Genomic DNA, 17,204 nt, shown 5'->3' with positions numbered 1-17,204 from the left:
CACGCACGCACGCATGCTCACACACACACACACACACACACACACACACACACACACAACCAAAACAGTCTGCTGTGTGTGAAATGTTGTGCCATTTAAATGAAGTCTGGCAGAGATGAATGCGGGTGGATGTGAATCAGGTTTATAAACAGCGATGACAAATCAGGTTCCGAATGATAAATGTGATAAATGTCAGCGTAACTGATTCATTTCACAGCAGTTATTTAGAGCGGGGCGCATACACCGACAACTATGACAGTGATAAATGCCAAGAGTATGATTTGCGAAATTGTTATGCTTTGGTTCTAATGAAAACTGGTCTCGTCTTAAAACAAACAAATGATCAGTAGGAGCAAAAAAAGTTCCAACCTAATTTATGTTTTCTTATTCTATATTTTTGTAAGTTTAAGAAAATGTGTTTAATAGACAAATGTAGTATGCTAGAGATAGTTTTAAGTTGTGTCTTACTTTTTGACATCAAATACATTGTGTTTTGTTAAAAGGGTAGCTGCAAAATGTTGTAGCTTCAACCGGCACCTTTTCAGTAGAAAATATTTATGCCAGTTTTAAGAAAACTGTCTGCCCAGTGCAGTGTCCACACAGTAGTAGTAGAAGATAGTAGTAATGTCACACCCAAAACACCTGTCTCAAAAGCGTATAATTCCTTCCATCAGCAAATTAGTTATCAAACATTTTACTAATGACACAATGAATGATAAAAACCAACAACAGGTGCCAATAAAGTGCATGCACAACTGTAATATGTCCATAGAAGTATTATAAAAACATGTATGTTACAGTTTAAATGTGTTTAAAGTTTAAATGTGTTTGTGACAAATAAAATTGATACCACTTTAATTCTTCTGTTAGGATTGGAAGAATTGGTGTTTGCGATTGAGCTTGAGTGAGAAACAGAATGAATGAAACTGGATTTTACACAAAATTTGCACAGTTTGGGGTTCACTATCTTGCTCAGGGTCACTTTGACAAGTGAGACCCTGCAGCTAACAGACGACCCACTGTGTCAATCATTTCGACAGTTGTTTTCTATGAATGCTTTTGATGTCAAATTGTTGAGAAATGTTATCCGTGGTCTGGTCCAGGTTGAGCTTTTAGGGAAACTGAACTTGGAATTTAGCGATAGTATTCAGCTTTAGCGTTGGTACAAGTCACATCATCACGGGTGGGGAGTAGTGACTGTGTCGACTCTTTATAACCAGAATGGTAAGTTAAGATTTCCCTGAAACTATCGAAAGCCTCTCAGGCTTTCAAAGGTAGCAGTGCAAACAGAGAAGGAAGCCACAGGGTAAGCGATGTTCGCCTAGTGAGGAAACAAAACTGCGTCGTGTGTGAACTGACCGTGTGAAGTGGTCCACCAACGTTCCCACCAGCTCCCCCACTCGGTCCTGGTTGGTGCACAGCTCCCCTCGCTGCAAACACAGCAGGACATCATCCTGGAAGGATGTGTGTAGCGCCACCATCTGGTCAACCTCGCTGGTCACACTCAGTCCTGTGAACTGTGGAGAGAAACAAAACCACAAAGTCAGACTCCGACACAGCGCCAACTCTGACTAAAGGCCACAGTAAAGGATGTACGTGTATTCAGGGAGTCACTGGTAAACATCCCCCAGTCTTCATGCAGGTGATACTAACTTACAGTAAGTTGAAGGGAGTATTGTGACTTCTTATATCTCCATATCTATAAGATATATCTATCTTACCATCTTTATTCATCTACAGCAAAAAAGGGTCAGTGTTGCTTCCATAAGCATCACTTAGATTATTCCACAAAAGAAAGAAACACTACTGAGTAACAGTGTATTACTGATAGTTATTTACATAAAATATTGCAGGTTATTAAAGTGGTAATGCATGAGGCTTTGTTTTGTATTTGTTGAGCTTTTTCATCTCAGCACTGAAGATCAGCTTCATCCAACATTCTTGGTAATGGTTTTAAAATGTTTTGAGTTTAAATGTAATGTTTATTTCATTTTGTCTCAGTTATATGGCGGTTCCTACGGCTCATGTTTACTACCTAGTTGCTTTCCTTTTTTATCAAAAAACAAACTTGCTTCCAATCCGTACAACAGCAGTGGAACAAAACTAATTAAATGAACTGTCCTTTATTTAAGCACAATTTTGAGTTTCTTGAATGCCCCCCATTTTCTGTTACTTCATACTTCTACTCAACTACAGTACATTCCAGAGGGAAATATTGTACTTTTTACTTCACTGCATTTATTGGATAGTTGTAGTTTCTTTGCTGATTAGGATTATGTTAACATATGAAACCTTGTTACACATCAAACTACCCTAACATTACATAATGCAATACTTCTACTATACTTAATACTTCTACTGTTCTTTTACTTAATATTGAATGCAGAACTTAAATGCAGGTTTAAATGTTGCATTTGTACTTTTAGTTTAGTAAGAGACCTAAATACTTCTTCTACCCCTGCTGTAGACAAGACCTGACTAAAGGCTGAATGACAGATATTCAGCCTTTACATACTGGAGCACTGGAAATTCATTTGTATAAAAATGCCAGGAATTATCACGTCAATGTACAATACCTGTGAACCTAATACAGTACAGTATATCCTGGATCAAAAGTCACGTCATGAATGAAGCCAGCGGATTATTGCTGCTGAGAGTATGCAGGGGGAGAGAAAATCTGCCTGCGGTGCATGTGTAGTGGAGGTACAGTGAGGGGAAGTCATGAAATGTGATCCAGTTGGAATAATGTACAGATTTACTGTGAATGGTGGGGGAAGAATTAAATTCAATTTTATTTTATTTATGGTATCAAATCATAACAGGAGTTATCTCGAGACACTTTACAGATGGAGTAGGTCTAGACTACTCTCTATAATTTACAAAGACCCAACAATTTCAAGTAGTATTCAGTTATTTTACTGGAGTAAAAGTAGCAATACTACTTACAAGTAAAAGTCATGCATTCAAGATCTTACTTAAGTAAAAGTACAAAAGTATTAGCATCAAAATATACTTCAAGTACCAAAAGTGAAAGTACTCATTCACTCAGTTAGTGATGCATTAATGTTTTCATCACTTTAATGTTGCAGCTGGTAAAGGTAGAGCTATTTTTAATTACTTTATATACTTCAGCTTAGCTTAACCTATAATAATGCATCATAAGGTATTAGATGATTTATGTTTTAAATGTTGTATTAATGATCTGAATATGCACAGTAACTAAAGCTGTTAAATAATTGTAGTGGAATAAAAAGTACAATATCTGGCTACAAAATGTAGTGGAGTAGAAGTATAAAAGTAGCATGAAAAAAGAAATGCCCAAAGCAAAGTACGTCAAAATTGTATCTAAAGACAGTACTTGATCAAACGTACTTAGTTACATTGCACCACTGACTGTGACTGAAGGAACGAGAGCGAGAGAAGGTGTGGGAGAGGAACAGAAGAACAGTATGCATTAGAGATATACAGACAGAGAAAGTGAGGTTGGTCACAGATGTTAGAAAGGGAATGGAAGATGGAGCGGATTAAACCTCTTAAAGCCCCCAGCACACACTGGTACAACCTGTGCCTCCGTTGTTCAGCCATTTATTGTAAAAATGTGATCAACAGACATATTTCTCTATTCAAAGTATTATTAACGACCTCATGGAAAAGGTGTGTGGAATTTTCTTATCTTCCTATCTTTATGACATTTCCATGTGATATAAGGCTGTATTTATCAATGTCATCAATACAAAAGAGCTGCAATTAATGATTTTTTTCCTTATCGATTGATTTTTTATTTTTTATTAATTGTTTAGTTTACGTTACAAAATGTCAGAAAACAGCAAAAGAAGCCAATTACAGTTTCTTAGAGTGCGAGGTGACGTCTGTAAGTTGCTTAATATAGAACCACCGGACTCTTCAGGATAATGTAAGAATCATAATAGGTTTCTGTCATGGATGCCAGTCTTAATTATTTTAACTATGTTTCTGAGAAATCATGTTTTATCCTTCTCATTGACCCAGAATCAGAAAGTAAATCAATTTAAGCTGCAAATTGTACTTTTTACAAAGATGTTATGTAAAAAGGACAGAGTCACTGAGTTCAGTTGTCTTGTGTGACTTTGTGATGAGTATCAGTTTACACAAACAAGTCCATTCAATTCAGGAAAAACACTGGAAACCGTGAATGAAACAATCATTACTAAAGGTCAAGGGTCTGGTGACACAATGTGAGGACAGAGCTTGGTTGCTTCTTCTCTATTCTCTGTATCTGACCTGGATAAGACTCATCCTTCACCCTGAGCAGCAGAGCTTAATGGCATCAGCTATCTTTAGCTGCTCCGCTGCTGCATAATGATGGTTTTTAACCCTCTGGCATGTTTTGAACTCCCTCTCTCTGTCTCACTCTTTAAAACCACTGCTGGACGTCCAGCTGTGCTGACTCATTATGTGTTATGTAGGTGTTGTTGCTCTTCACACAAACCTTCAAATGAAAAATAAAATGTACATACAGTAGAGGACAGATCTGTACCATCTGATCACCGTTTCACTTAAAACTGCCAATGATAGATTCTGACACCAAAAGGGATTTGAGTATGATAACAAACGACAGTGAAATGTCATGAAGTAGACGTCATTTATACGTCACGCTGTGCAGTACCAGTGGTAAATCCAGAAAAAAAAATCCCCTCAAAATTCCCCCCACCATAAGGAATTTGCCAAACAAATACCATTTGAATTACTCTTACATTTATAGTTAACATTATACTGGGGTTCATCAGCTCTATCCTGCAATACACAAACACCCAATGCTGTTTCTTTAATTCTATATTTGTGTGAATCATCAGCTCATTTAGCCAACACATTATTATTATTTTTTGCATATTTTTTATAGCTAGACACATTTAAAGATCAGCTACAGACAAAACAGACAGAGTTTTATAGCCAACTTACAGGGTTAGCATCAGGTAATTAGATTATGCTAGCTAGATGTAGCTGAGAAAATCTGTTCCCGACTGTAATTTCATCCAACAAAGTCTGCCACCATTATTGTAAGCTGCAAATGTCCAATGCAAAAAAACTGAAAGCTTACTAATGGGGCTTTTACAAATGCCCCCTAATTGTTTCCGGTTACTGTTAATCTGTTAAAAGGAGCAGTGTGTAGAATTTAGCGGCATCTAGGGGTGAAGATGAAGAATTCCTCACCCCTCCCTTTCCAAGCATGTAGGAGAACCTACGGTGGCCTTCAGGTAAGGTAAAGGCCCTCTCCATAGTGTTTGGTTTGTCTGTTCTGGGCTACAGTAGAAACATGGCAGTGCAACACTCAGTGGAAGAGGACCCACTCCACACGTAGATATGATCGGCTCATTCTAAACTGAAGAAAACACAACAAAACCTAAACCTCACACACTACTCCTTTAAATCAAGTCCCTGCTTTCTATAGGTGCCTGCCCAACATCTTCCATCAAACCATGGAAGAAAACCATGATCTCAAAGCTATTTCAAGAAGGAACCTTGAAACATCTGATTAAATAAAGCTGTCATCTACTCTCTCTTCACTTTTAGCCTTGTGTCCTTTAGAGCTGACAGCCCTGTGAGATCCCTGATCCAGTTTCTCAGATCGGGCTGTAAAATGAGCCAGGTTCGCCCCAGACAGCAAAAGTATCTAAAGCTAAGCATACACTGAATATCATAGCACGACCACAGCCTCACACACCAACCACAACACCGAACATAAACACACATAAATCCCCATTGACCTCTTACCAATCGTGATACTGCAAAACACGTTATAAGTCTCTTTGACTCAAAAGGAGAAGGTGTTCCTTCACTTATTGACAGATGGCAGTGACCCGGGGTCAAAAATGATTGAATATATGTGTGTGTGTAAGAGAGTAGGAATAAATAGCGGAAGTGCACAATTGAGAGGACAGAGTAAAAAGGACAGCTGGGATAAAGTACAAGGGGTCTGACCCACATTCCTGGTAGCTGTGAGGAAGTGGAGCTGCTACTTAGTGCTGTACAGTGTGTCGGTGCCCTTGTTTATGTTTTAGTTTAAAGTTCAAGGTTAGAATTAAGTTTTATTTAAAGAAGTACCGACCAATTTTACATATTATACAGGAAATTAGAGAATACATGTTGTTAAAGGTCCCATGGCATGAAAATTTCACTTCATGAGGTTTTTTAACATTAATATGTGTTCCCCCAGCCTGTCTATGGTCCCCCGGTTGCTACAAATGGTGATAGGTGTAAACCGAGCCCCGGGTATCCTGCTCTGCCTTTGAGAAAATGAAAGCTCAGATGGGCCGATCTGGAATCTTCTCCTTATGAGGTCATAAGGAGCAAAGTTACCTCCCCTTTCTCTGCTTTGCCCGCCCAGAGAATTTAGCCCACCCATGAGAGAGAGACATCATGGCTTTCAAACGAGCAAAGTGTCAGTTGGTCAAGGCCACACCCCCACACTCCACGTCGCGCCTGAGACGTGCGTGTCATGCAGGCAGTGTGTAAGCTCTAACCTGTTAACATGGGAGCCGAAATATAAACGGACACACCACGCAGCTGACATGCTCGCGCCACACATCCAGTGTGTAACCGGCCTTAGGGGACCACTAAGGCCTATATAAAAGCATCTAAAGAGCACCATGTCATGGAACCTTTTATAAAAAGCCTACGTCACAAACTGGAAGCAAGTTTCAGGAACTATGGGACCAGAGGAACTAAAAGTTCCTTTCACGCAATCCTGATAGTGTTTCCACTGCATGAAGCAGCTGAAGAACTGGGAAGATTAGACAAATGGCTGATGACCAACTGAAAGACCGATAACTGATAAAAAAAATGGCGGTAGCTTGTGAATTGCAATTTATAAACATGAGGAAACAACACAGAGATGATTCTGTTGTTCTTTGTATTTGCGGTTGTATGACTCTGATGTTTGAGTTGTACTTAATGAATGAATGAAAAGGAGAAGCGCCTGTCTCCACAGTAAATGAACTGCTCTCAGCTAGCTCGAGAAGCTGACAACAAAGTAACGTTTTTTTTTAACCTAGTACACAAGTTATAGTTTCTATAGGTCTGAGTTTGAGCAGCGACATTCACTCCTTCAAACCCCATCCCTAAATCTCCTGAACATTTGGAAAATCTAGTCCCCGGTTCCTCTATTAAATGGCAGGTTTAGTTCCTGAGTTTCTCAAAAGGTTCTTGGTCCCCTGGGAAAGTTCATGCGGTGGAAACTGATAAGAGTTTGAAAGACGTGGTTGCATATCAGGCAGGAAAACAACCACAACCACAGAAAGACACTGATGGAACTGTAAGATGCAGTGTTTGTGGTGTTGACCTACATTACAGACCAAAAGTAAGGATATCTCAGCCTTTGGTGATTCCATTTTGACCATCCTTCATCTCTTGCAAGTGCCTCAACTTTATGGAAGTATTATTTTAAGATTAGTGTAATGAGTAAGTATAACACTGGCATTATTTTATCTTTATTTTACTTTTTCACTTTTATCAACAAAAGAAAAAACAAAACAGCAAAACAGCAATTGCTTATTAGGGGGGCACGATTCAGAAAATGTCACGATTCAATTAAATATCGATTTTCGATTAAAAAAACGATTCACAGTATGTAAATGTAGTTACTTTTCCCATGTGATTGCAGTAGACATACAATTTTAAACAACACACACACACACACACATATATATATATATATATATATGTGATATTACTTTGTCTTTCTGTTCCACACACATGTCCCTGTTACCATTAGTCTTGTTAATACCTTGATGTAATATGAATATTAGGGTTATATGTATGTTATGTTGTGGGTATTAACTGCTGTCTTTTAGTCTCTGCTGGCTGTTAAACAAATTCCCCCCACCAGGATAATAAAGTTGACTTAACCCTTAATGTCTGAACATTTTTTGAACCACTAAAAACACAAGAAAGTGCCATACCAATGTATTTTATGTATGCTTTATATAGCCAGGAATGTCCCATTGAGATAGAAGATCTGTTCTTCCAGGGACTCCTGGGTTACCTATTCTTCCATTGAACATGAATGAACTTGCGATCTCTGGAGACATCACTGAACATGCTCGGCGGATGAGGCTCCATGTTTACACTGCTTTGCTTGTTGAAGTATTATTGTTGAGAGGAATGAACTACACTGGCCGTGCTTAAAATATTAGACTAATTCAAGTATGCTGATGACTGTGGAGTGCTATAGCTTTAGATTAAGGTTGGAGTGTGAATGTACGAGAGCATGCATGCATCTCTCATGTGAGTACTTACAATGTCTAAGGGAAGCCTCTTCAAAACCTTGTACTGTTTGTTTGGCTCTAATTTGTAGACACACTTGTCTGTGATGAGCAGTCCTCGATCTGTGCTTTTGTTGAATCTATTCACCTGAGAGAGCAGAGAAGGGGAAGAGAGAAGAAGAAAAGGATAAAGCTCCATATTTATACATCTTCTGTAGGATCTTTCGGGTTATCGCATATCTCAATTCAAAAACAGGTTTTCCTTGTGGAGCAGCAAACACATAACAAAATTGTGATAAATAGACAAAGGCTCTGGTGGGTTTGTCAGTATTGGAGGTTGTTTTATTTCACGTTATCAAAGCCTGCATATCTTCAAATATACTTTGGCTCAAGCTGCATTGAAAATTTAGTGGAAGCCCTCTCTCTACAATCCCTGATAGGGAAAATATGGTCATTATTATCAACAGGGAGATGACTGACTATTTTCTAGTTGAGTCACAACAGGCAAACTTTAAAAATAAAAAAAAGGATATCTTAAAGGTTAAGAACATTGTAGGAGTGAATTTATAGTTTAGTTCCTTTCATGATTAATCCTGTTATGATGTTTTATCTTGTTTCTTTATAATCCTTCCTGAGAGGGTATTCACCCCTGGAACATAAAATCATGAAAGACGAGCCGAGAGAAAGTGCGAGTGGGTGGAACACAGCAAGTGAGAAAAACATCCCAAAGCTGAAAGGAAGCAACAAAAGAAAGAAACTCCTTGTACAAAACAGACATTTTCATTTCAGCGTGTTCTATTCCCACATACGGTACCTTTCTACAGAAGCCAGAGAAGAGGACCTGACTGTACATGTCTTTGTTCCTCAGGTCCTTGGAAACACGGATGAAGCTGGAGCTGGTCTGAGGGCAGTCTCGCACCTGCAGAAATTAAAGACCTGTGTTATTACAGGAAGCCACTAGCTAAACTACGATGGTATAGGAATGTATCTCATCGTTAAAACTCTGGGTGACCTCTCTCAGCCTTTTTTTTTATGACTTTAATTCCATAAGCAGCAGATCAAAGCTCGTGGCCTCGGGCTGCTGAAACCAGACGCGGTGTTTGACGTTCCCTAGGAGAGGGAGCAGGGCGGCTGATACTGGAGCTAAACTGCCTGATGAGAAATACAGTCGTGGGCTGCTAATCTAAAACCGTGTCACAGTCTCCCTCCTATAGAGTGGAGCTGTCATAATAATGTCCTTACGTTTATTGGACCATTTCTACTAAGAACTGTTTTGCAGTCACTAAGTGTGTATTCAGTGAAATTCCAATGAAAATGTTTACTGGAAATATATATAAGAAGTATTCATACTGAACAGACCAAAGCATGTGGTCAAAAGTATGCTGGCATCCTAATGACGATCAACAAGGACAGCCTTCTGATGAGCTCACACGGAAACAACATCCCGGCTTTGATTTCTAAGCTTAAATTTGACAAAATAAAGTCATCTTGTGATCTTGTTAAGGGTTTCTGATAATACATGACATACGTTAATTTGTCTAATTTTCCTTTTTCCCCGCAGACAATTGATTTAAAACAACATCAGCCACATACAAGTCACGACTCAGGCTGACTGCATGCCAGATTACAGGCACTTATCTATAGGTTCTTTGTGGCCTTAACAACAATCTCGTGAAGCTAGAGCCCTGAAGGAGGGCAGCGAGTCACGGGCCATCTGACAAATTAATGAGGGGAGTGACTCAGTCATGCTTACGCTCCCTGAAGGCGTCTCTCAAGCCTCTGGCCACCAAACAAGCTCAGATTAGCTGTTAAATGAGCCAACTGTGAGATTCATTAATGAAATGCTGTGTTCACAAGCACCGTTCTCCTTTAGTCATGCTGTGAGGCTCGTCGTCACATGCACCATATACAGTACAGTATATTCACAACAGCAGATGTGATCCAATACACTGCTGGTCATTCAAATCTTGTTTACTGTGAAAAATTTGACCAGATGGGTGAAATGAATCCAACGGATCTTCCCAGCTATTTAAAAAAAAAGGATTAAACATTTTTGTTGTGTGTGGGGTGTCACACTGATCTATAAATGAGGTCCTCTTGTGGCAAGGACTGCTTAAAAACGCTTCTGGTAACAGAAAGTGAAGAGAAAACACAAAACTTCTGTTGATCAGACATTAGAGTAAACACTGTTAAAAATAGAAGTGTATGCACAGCACAGTGTATTTCTCTATATTTTGCCCTAGCTTCAAAGCAAAACAAATTCCCCACAACAGTTAGAAATGAAACCCCGGATTGGTTACAAAAGTAAAAAGCTTCTTAACCTAAAAACTACTATCATCAACCATTAGTTAATGGTATGTTTGTGTTTTGCACTTAAAAACGGAGCACAGAAATAATAATAGGGCTGTAGAAATAATAGAAATGTTTGATTTTGAAAAAGTAAAAAACTGACACCTTAAAGTACAAATAACAGCAAAAAACACATTATGATGAGTGACAGCTTTTTGTCACTCGTCATTTGCGATTTGAAAAATATTTTAAACTCAAGATTTTTTTCTGGAGATATCCCATGGCCTTCTTCATCAAACAGAACTTGTTCAGGTGGCATCAAATGACTTCAGTATGGAACTGTGGTCAAGTGACAACATGTGGTCGTTTATAGAGGGGATCGTAACCCCTGTCTTAGGTCACGTGAAAATGCCTGATTAGATTCCATTCATTAAAGAAGGTCATAGGAGTGGCTGGGTTGGATCAGTGAGTAGAGCAGGCGCACATGTACTGAAAGGTTTATGCCTTGACGCAGAGGTCCAGGGTTCAAATCCAACCTGTGACAATTTTCTGCGTGTCTTCCCTCTCTCCCCTTTCTCACCTACAGTAGCTGTCCTGTCAAAACTTAAAGGCGGAAAAGCCCAAAAACAAGAAGGTCATGGGATACAATTAAAAGCACCAGATCTGTTTTATGCATTTGTTGTAGTTGTTTTATCTTGGATTTTAAAGCCTAACCTGAGTGCTCTATACACATTACAACTGTATTTCCCCTGTAAGATAAACTAAGTACATAAATAAGAGCTGAAACAAATAGCCAATCAACAGAAAGTTAATCTGGAAAACATTTTGATAATCATTATGTTTGAAGCAAAAATGTCACTGGTTCCAGCTCCTATTTTGTGACTATTTAAACTATTTCTTAGTCTTTTATGGTTAAAAGATAAAAGATTTGGACAGTTTTGAGTATGTTAACTTGGGCTTTAGGAAATAGTGATGGGCATTTTAACTATAATCTGGCATTTTATTTATTTTAGATCAAACTATTAATTGATAATGAAAATAATCATAGGTGCATAGAATGCACTGATAAATACATTAAAAAGGCTAGTAACTGAAACCTTGAATATATTAACACAGATATGTCTTCCCAATGTCAAGAATGAGTCTTAACTAGAATTTGTTTTATGTAAAGAAAATATCAAGAGTAATCAGGCACTTCATGGACTATTTAAACAGGATTTGATGTATATCATAGATACAACATAGAAAGACATGTTGTAACTCTTAGAGTACCCTGACTCCACTTTGTTTGTGATTTGTTTATGTGCGATTCTTACATTGGCCAGGTAGTCCCTCTCCCAGGCTCTGCTGACTCCCCAGTCTTTCCTCTCTCCTCTCAGAGCAGTCAGAGCTGCCACTTTGGCCCGAACCTCCAGCATGTCAGACGGAGGGATGTTCTTCACGATCTGCCTCGCCCACCACCTGACAACAAGTGATGGGAACAAGTGATGTCACGTGGGTGGAAAAATACATCAAAAGTTGCAACAGAAAACAATACAGTAGGAGGAACAGCTTCAAGATCAGTTCTGTGAGCAATAAAAATAACTTTTATCTGCAGTGCCAAAACCCATCCTTGTTGATCCAAAACTCGCTCGCCCAGAGACCATTCAACTTATTCTGCCAGGAAGGAAACTTATTTGACTTGTTTTTAGTGTAGCAGAGCTAGATTAGAAGATCGATACCATTCTGTGTGTTAAATGTGAAGCCACAGCCAGGAGGGGAAGGAAGACTGGAAACAGCTAGCCTGGCTCTGTCCAAATGTAACAAAATCTGCCTACCAGCACCTTTGGAGTTTACCAATTATCACATTATATCTTGTTTATTTAATCTGTACCGAAACCAAAATATAACAACAACGTGCTGTGCTTTTCGAGGGCCATTATATGCTGAACTATTTCCTGGCCGAGCACAGTAACTGCTTGGAGTCTCAAGACTTTGGACAGAGCCAGGCTAACGGTTTCCTCCTGTTTACAGTATTTATGCTAAGCTAAGCTAACTGGCGGCTGACTGTAGTTTCATATTTACAATACAAAATGTATAACTGTATATTCAGAACTAATTTATGCTTACATTTAATACAAGTGGATTTATCTCACTTTGCTGACAGTTTTTTAAAAAGTAAAATATGATTGAAGACAACATTTAATAAATATTGTACATTTATTTTAGATTGTTGTTTTTGTGTATGAGTTTCATTTTGTGGGATCTGACCTGCGATGCAGCGTGACTGTGTTCTTGTGAAACTTGGACAGAGCTGCAGGCGGGCTTGGCCACTCCATGCTCTTTCCATAGTCGGCCATGGTTCGCACATTAGCGAACCTCCTCTCCACCTCCCAGAAGTGGGCCTTCACCTTGTAGCGCTTATAGCAGCCCATGATGGCGTAGATGGCCCTCATCCGCCGGCACCTCATACGAGCCAAAGCCCCACGCCACACCTGGGAGTTTTACAAAAAAAAGGGGACGTGTTAAAGCCAGAAAGCAAGAGTGGAGAAACGAGAGAGTCCCACTGAGCTAAAGACGAACTTGTGCTCCAGTTAAAGAACCAGACTTCTCTGAAGAATTATCAAAGTAGGTCATGTGAAAGAGAAAGAAAGAAAGGGTGTTTCATTGAGCAAGTGCAGTAATTGACTGTAATGTAACTGTGCTCTGGATCTCATTAATTATCCCAATTATTGTTACAGGAAATTAGGATTCAAGCTGGCAGAGGAATTTCAATCAAACATAACCAGGAGCCACATATTCATGAGGCTGAGGCAAACTGTAATATCCACTTTGAAACCTAGAGGCCTGTGTTTGAAACTGGAGAATATATTGTGACCAGAGCTGCTCGTGACATTAAATTGGATCACTGTGTCAATTAACTGGACTGTCAGTTCAATACATCGTTATTAAAGTACATGCACAACTTAAAAAAAATGAGCAGTAGAGAGGAAAGAGAGATGTGATACTTCAAATCGTGTTGAGGCTGTGGATAAAAACCAAAAGCAACGATGATGACAAACTTATAGCAAATCATACAGTAACACTAATACTAATAAGGCCGACCTTCTGCAGGAAAAGAACCAGGATAGGGATGAGGGCGGCTCTCTCCTGCTCCAGAGTATATAGAGACCGCGGCGTTCTGACAAACAGCTTGGTGTGTCCATACGCCACATCGTCCTGGAAACCATGCTGGGTGACGATGGCCTCCACGGCCTCTCTGTCCGAGGCCATCAGGTGGTTTGGCCAGGTGTACTCGCACGTCATTTTATACCTGCAGAACGTTCAGGAGGACAAAGAGGAAATCAGGGCTTATAGTATGACGACAAGGATGCTGTTCAGTACACAAAAAAGTGAAATAATATCTCTTGTTACTGTAACTGAGTAGCTTTGTAATTGACCTGGTTTTATTTAAAAAGGTCCAATGTGTAGGAATTTCTCCCATCTAGCGTTGAGATCATATATCGCAACCAACTCTCTCGCACCACGCAGTTCAAAGTACGTATTACAGCTACGGTAGCCTTCACGCTTCAAAAAGCCTCTTACCGCTGCAGGACGCGAGCGTAATGCTGCCTGTAGGCAAAGCCCGCTCTGCGCACCATCACATTCTCCATCAAGCCGAGGTAGGCCACCTGGTGCTGGCAGCGAGCGTCGTCAAACAACACAGGAGACTTCATCTCGTTGGGCTTTATGCACCGCACATAGTAAGGCTCCTGGAAGAAAAAAGGTTTATTTCGATAGGGAGAGATACAAAAAAACATAGATAAACTTCAACAGTCATCTGATGTATGTATCATAGTGTTTTTAGCCAAAGCTAATTCTCGACACTTGTCCCTAGTAGGGCTTTTGGTCACAAATAAAAATACAGATTTACATTATTATTAAAAATACAATAAAGATGAAATAAAAAGAAATGAAATGAAAATGGAAGGAAAGTATACAATGTAAAAACTAAATATGAGAGCAAGATTGTTCCCGAATTAGCCATAATTTGTTTTGTTTTTTTAAAGTGGCTAATGTTGGGATACATTTCAAGTGGTCCGGCAGAAAGTTCCATAATTTTACAGGTAATCCTCTCAGAACAGGTAGAGAGATCATCTTTCAACAAGAAGAAACAACAATACCTATTTTTATTAATTTCCCAGCATGGATTAATGAAGTCTTACATTATCACATTACTGTAGCTGGCATGTGCATACATTCACATAAAGCTATACAGTAATACTGCAGGAAATTAAAGTCAAGGTTACACAATTAAACAAAATAAAAGTACTGCAATAGCACGACACAGTGTTGCATACTTCCAACACTTGGACTGATTCAGTGTTTGTATGATTGAGGCAATATTTTTTCACAACACTCTTGTTTTATCACCTGCACAAACTTGTATTTGTCTTTGATTTTCACATGTTTTTATCATTGTTTTCATCACTGCTGTGTTCATCACTGTGCGAGTAAATAAACTACTCTGTAAACTATGACAGAACCACAGCCGAGCTGCAAAAGTGGCAAACTGAGTTCACTGACCTTAATCAGACTTTCAGAATATTTCAACAGACGCTACAGTGAGCAGCTGAGCCTCATAACACATCCAGCACATCTACTTATTAACATTACATTTAACTGCACATTATAACTTTAACTCTGGACGTCTGCACCAGACAGGGATCTTTAAAGGAAATCCTGCCACAGAACAGATACTGTTGTGTTTTTGCTATCTTTCACTCTCTTTCCATGAAAGATGAACAAGGTGGAACAAAGTGAACACTTTCATGCTCCCCGACACTGTCGTCCATCAAATGAATGATGCTTGGGAATGTGTGCCCCTATTTTCAACTCAGCTCAGGAGAGATTTAAGAAAGGAGTCAGTTAATGGGGGGTTGGGAACAGATGAGGTGCTTCTGAATGGCAGTTGAAGAAAACATCTGATCTTTCAACGTGACCTGAAGGTTGCCAGGGGAGTAACCTTTCATTTTACCTTAGCCACACCGAGATGAGATGCTACAACACCCTGACAGCAGGCTGCCCCAAAATAACAGCAGGAAATGTCAGACCTCAGTCAGTGAGATGAGGCCAGGAGAGGTGAGCAGCACATTTTGTGATCCAGCAGCGCTCATCTCCACACGCAGCCAGACAGGATGAGGACAAGCAACCTACAAAAACTGTGACTCTCTGACACCAAAAAGAGCACATTGCTATGTTCACACGTTCCTGCTGGACGGCTGCGTACCGCCTCTCACTCCATATTTTGTTATGCATTGTGACGAGCCATCCTCCCAGAACATCCATCGCAAAAGCACATTGGCAGCCTCAGAATAGCCTGTGACTCATAAGCTTTACAGGGACCAGAACAGGCAAACTGGTGCAGAGCATCCTACTGATGATGACAGCAGCGTAAACTGGAGAGAAGATCTATGTTGGTGCTAAATACTCCCTCTCCAACATTAAAATATGTTTAAAAAAAGAAAACCTCCAGTGGCTTTGATTTGACACAAATTCTGCCCTACAAACCCAAAACAGCAACTACATATTTAGTAAAAGTTTACCATATAAAAAATGACAATGCCATAGGAATGTATAATTTTGGCAACAGAACTTGCAGTAACTACAAAACAGAACTAAAAAACAGGTAAAAACACAGTAACTGGCTCTGTAGCCAACTAAACAGCTAAAACAAGACCGCTATAGCAAGTGTTAGCTAGCTGGTGACACAGCCACGGCAAGCCTAAAGCTAAAATAAAATGTACTTATTGGTTTTCCCCTAGCTCTTTTCTGTAATAAAATGTGTTATTCCACATAAGTAAATGATGCAGTAACTTAATCTAAACATGATAGAGAAAAACAACTCCTGTTAAAATTAACTAGTTTAGCAAATCTCAGAAACTGTGTAGCTAACTAGACAGCTAAAGCAAGAGAGCTAGATCAAGTGTTAGCTAGCTTGTGAGTAAGTCACATACCTTTAGCTAAAGTTAAAACTAAATTTACCGTAAGTTGTCTGTAAATTGAAAATATGTATTTTGATTAAATTGGCAATTTATTCACAGTAGGTATTTCACTTAACTAAATGAGGCATGAGATGATAGAAGAAGAAGAAACTAGCTCAGCAGAACTCTTAGCAGAACTACCATCTCAGCAAGCATGGTCAAGCTACTTTAATGGACACAAAAGCAGAGACGCAAGAACACTTTTTGTTGGTAAATTATGATCTTATATATTTATTATGTATGTTTGATGTCTATGTTTTATTTAGGTAAAATAATCAGCCTGAAAGGCACAGAATGGTGATGGCGCAGTGGATATGACACATACCTTTGGTGTGGGGAAAGATCTGGGTTCAATTCCCACTGTGTTACATCAACCAATGTGTCCCTGAGCAAGACACTTAACCTATAGTTGCTCCAGAGGCGTGCAACCTCTGATATATATATATATATATATATATATATATATATATATATATATATATATATCAATTGTAAGTTGCTTTGGATAAAAGCGTCAGCTAAATGACATGTAATGTAAAGAATGAAGGCATTACAACATTTCTATTTGTTATGCATTTTTCCAACCAGCCTGAAAACTCCATAGTTACTGCTCTCTTTCTCTCTACTTTGTAGAGCTGCTTGGCTTTACTTTCTAGTCGTCAGAGTTAGGCAT

General features: G+C 39.2%; 1 protein-coding gene across 2 annotated transcripts in view; it reads right to left on the bottom strand.

The window, feature by feature from the left end:
* The window catches only part of myo1g (myosin IG), a 50,837-nt gene that overhangs the window by 13,364 nt on the left and 20,269 nt on the right, over positions 1-17,204 (bottom strand). For both annotated transcript variants that reach the window (XM_028596613.1, XM_028596612.1), the window contains 7 exons: positions 14,094-14,260; positions 13,614-13,821; positions 12,780-13,003; positions 11,846-11,990; positions 9,055-9,159; positions 8,275-8,388; positions 1,360-1,517 (listed from right to left, as the gene is read on the bottom strand). In XM_028596613.1, coding sequence (XP_028452414.1) covers positions 1,360-1,517; positions 8,275-8,388; positions 9,055-9,159; positions 11,846-11,990; positions 12,780-13,003; positions 13,614-13,821; positions 14,094-14,260 — 1,121 coding nt within the window. The remainder of the gene's footprint in view (positions 1-1,359; positions 1,518-8,274; positions 8,389-9,054; positions 9,160-11,845; positions 11,991-12,779; positions 13,004-13,613; positions 13,822-14,093; positions 14,261-17,204) is intronic.

Source organism: Perca flavescens, chromosome 14, assembly GCF_004354835.1.
Source record: "Perca flavescens isolate YP-PL-M2 chromosome 14, PFLA_1.0, whole genome shotgun sequence".
Taxonomy (NCBI): domain Eukaryota; kingdom Metazoa; phylum Chordata; class Actinopteri; order Perciformes; family Percidae; genus Perca; species Perca flavescens.
The sequence above is the reverse complement of the archived record's forward strand: the minus strand, read 5'-3'. Positions and strand labels throughout refer to the sequence as shown.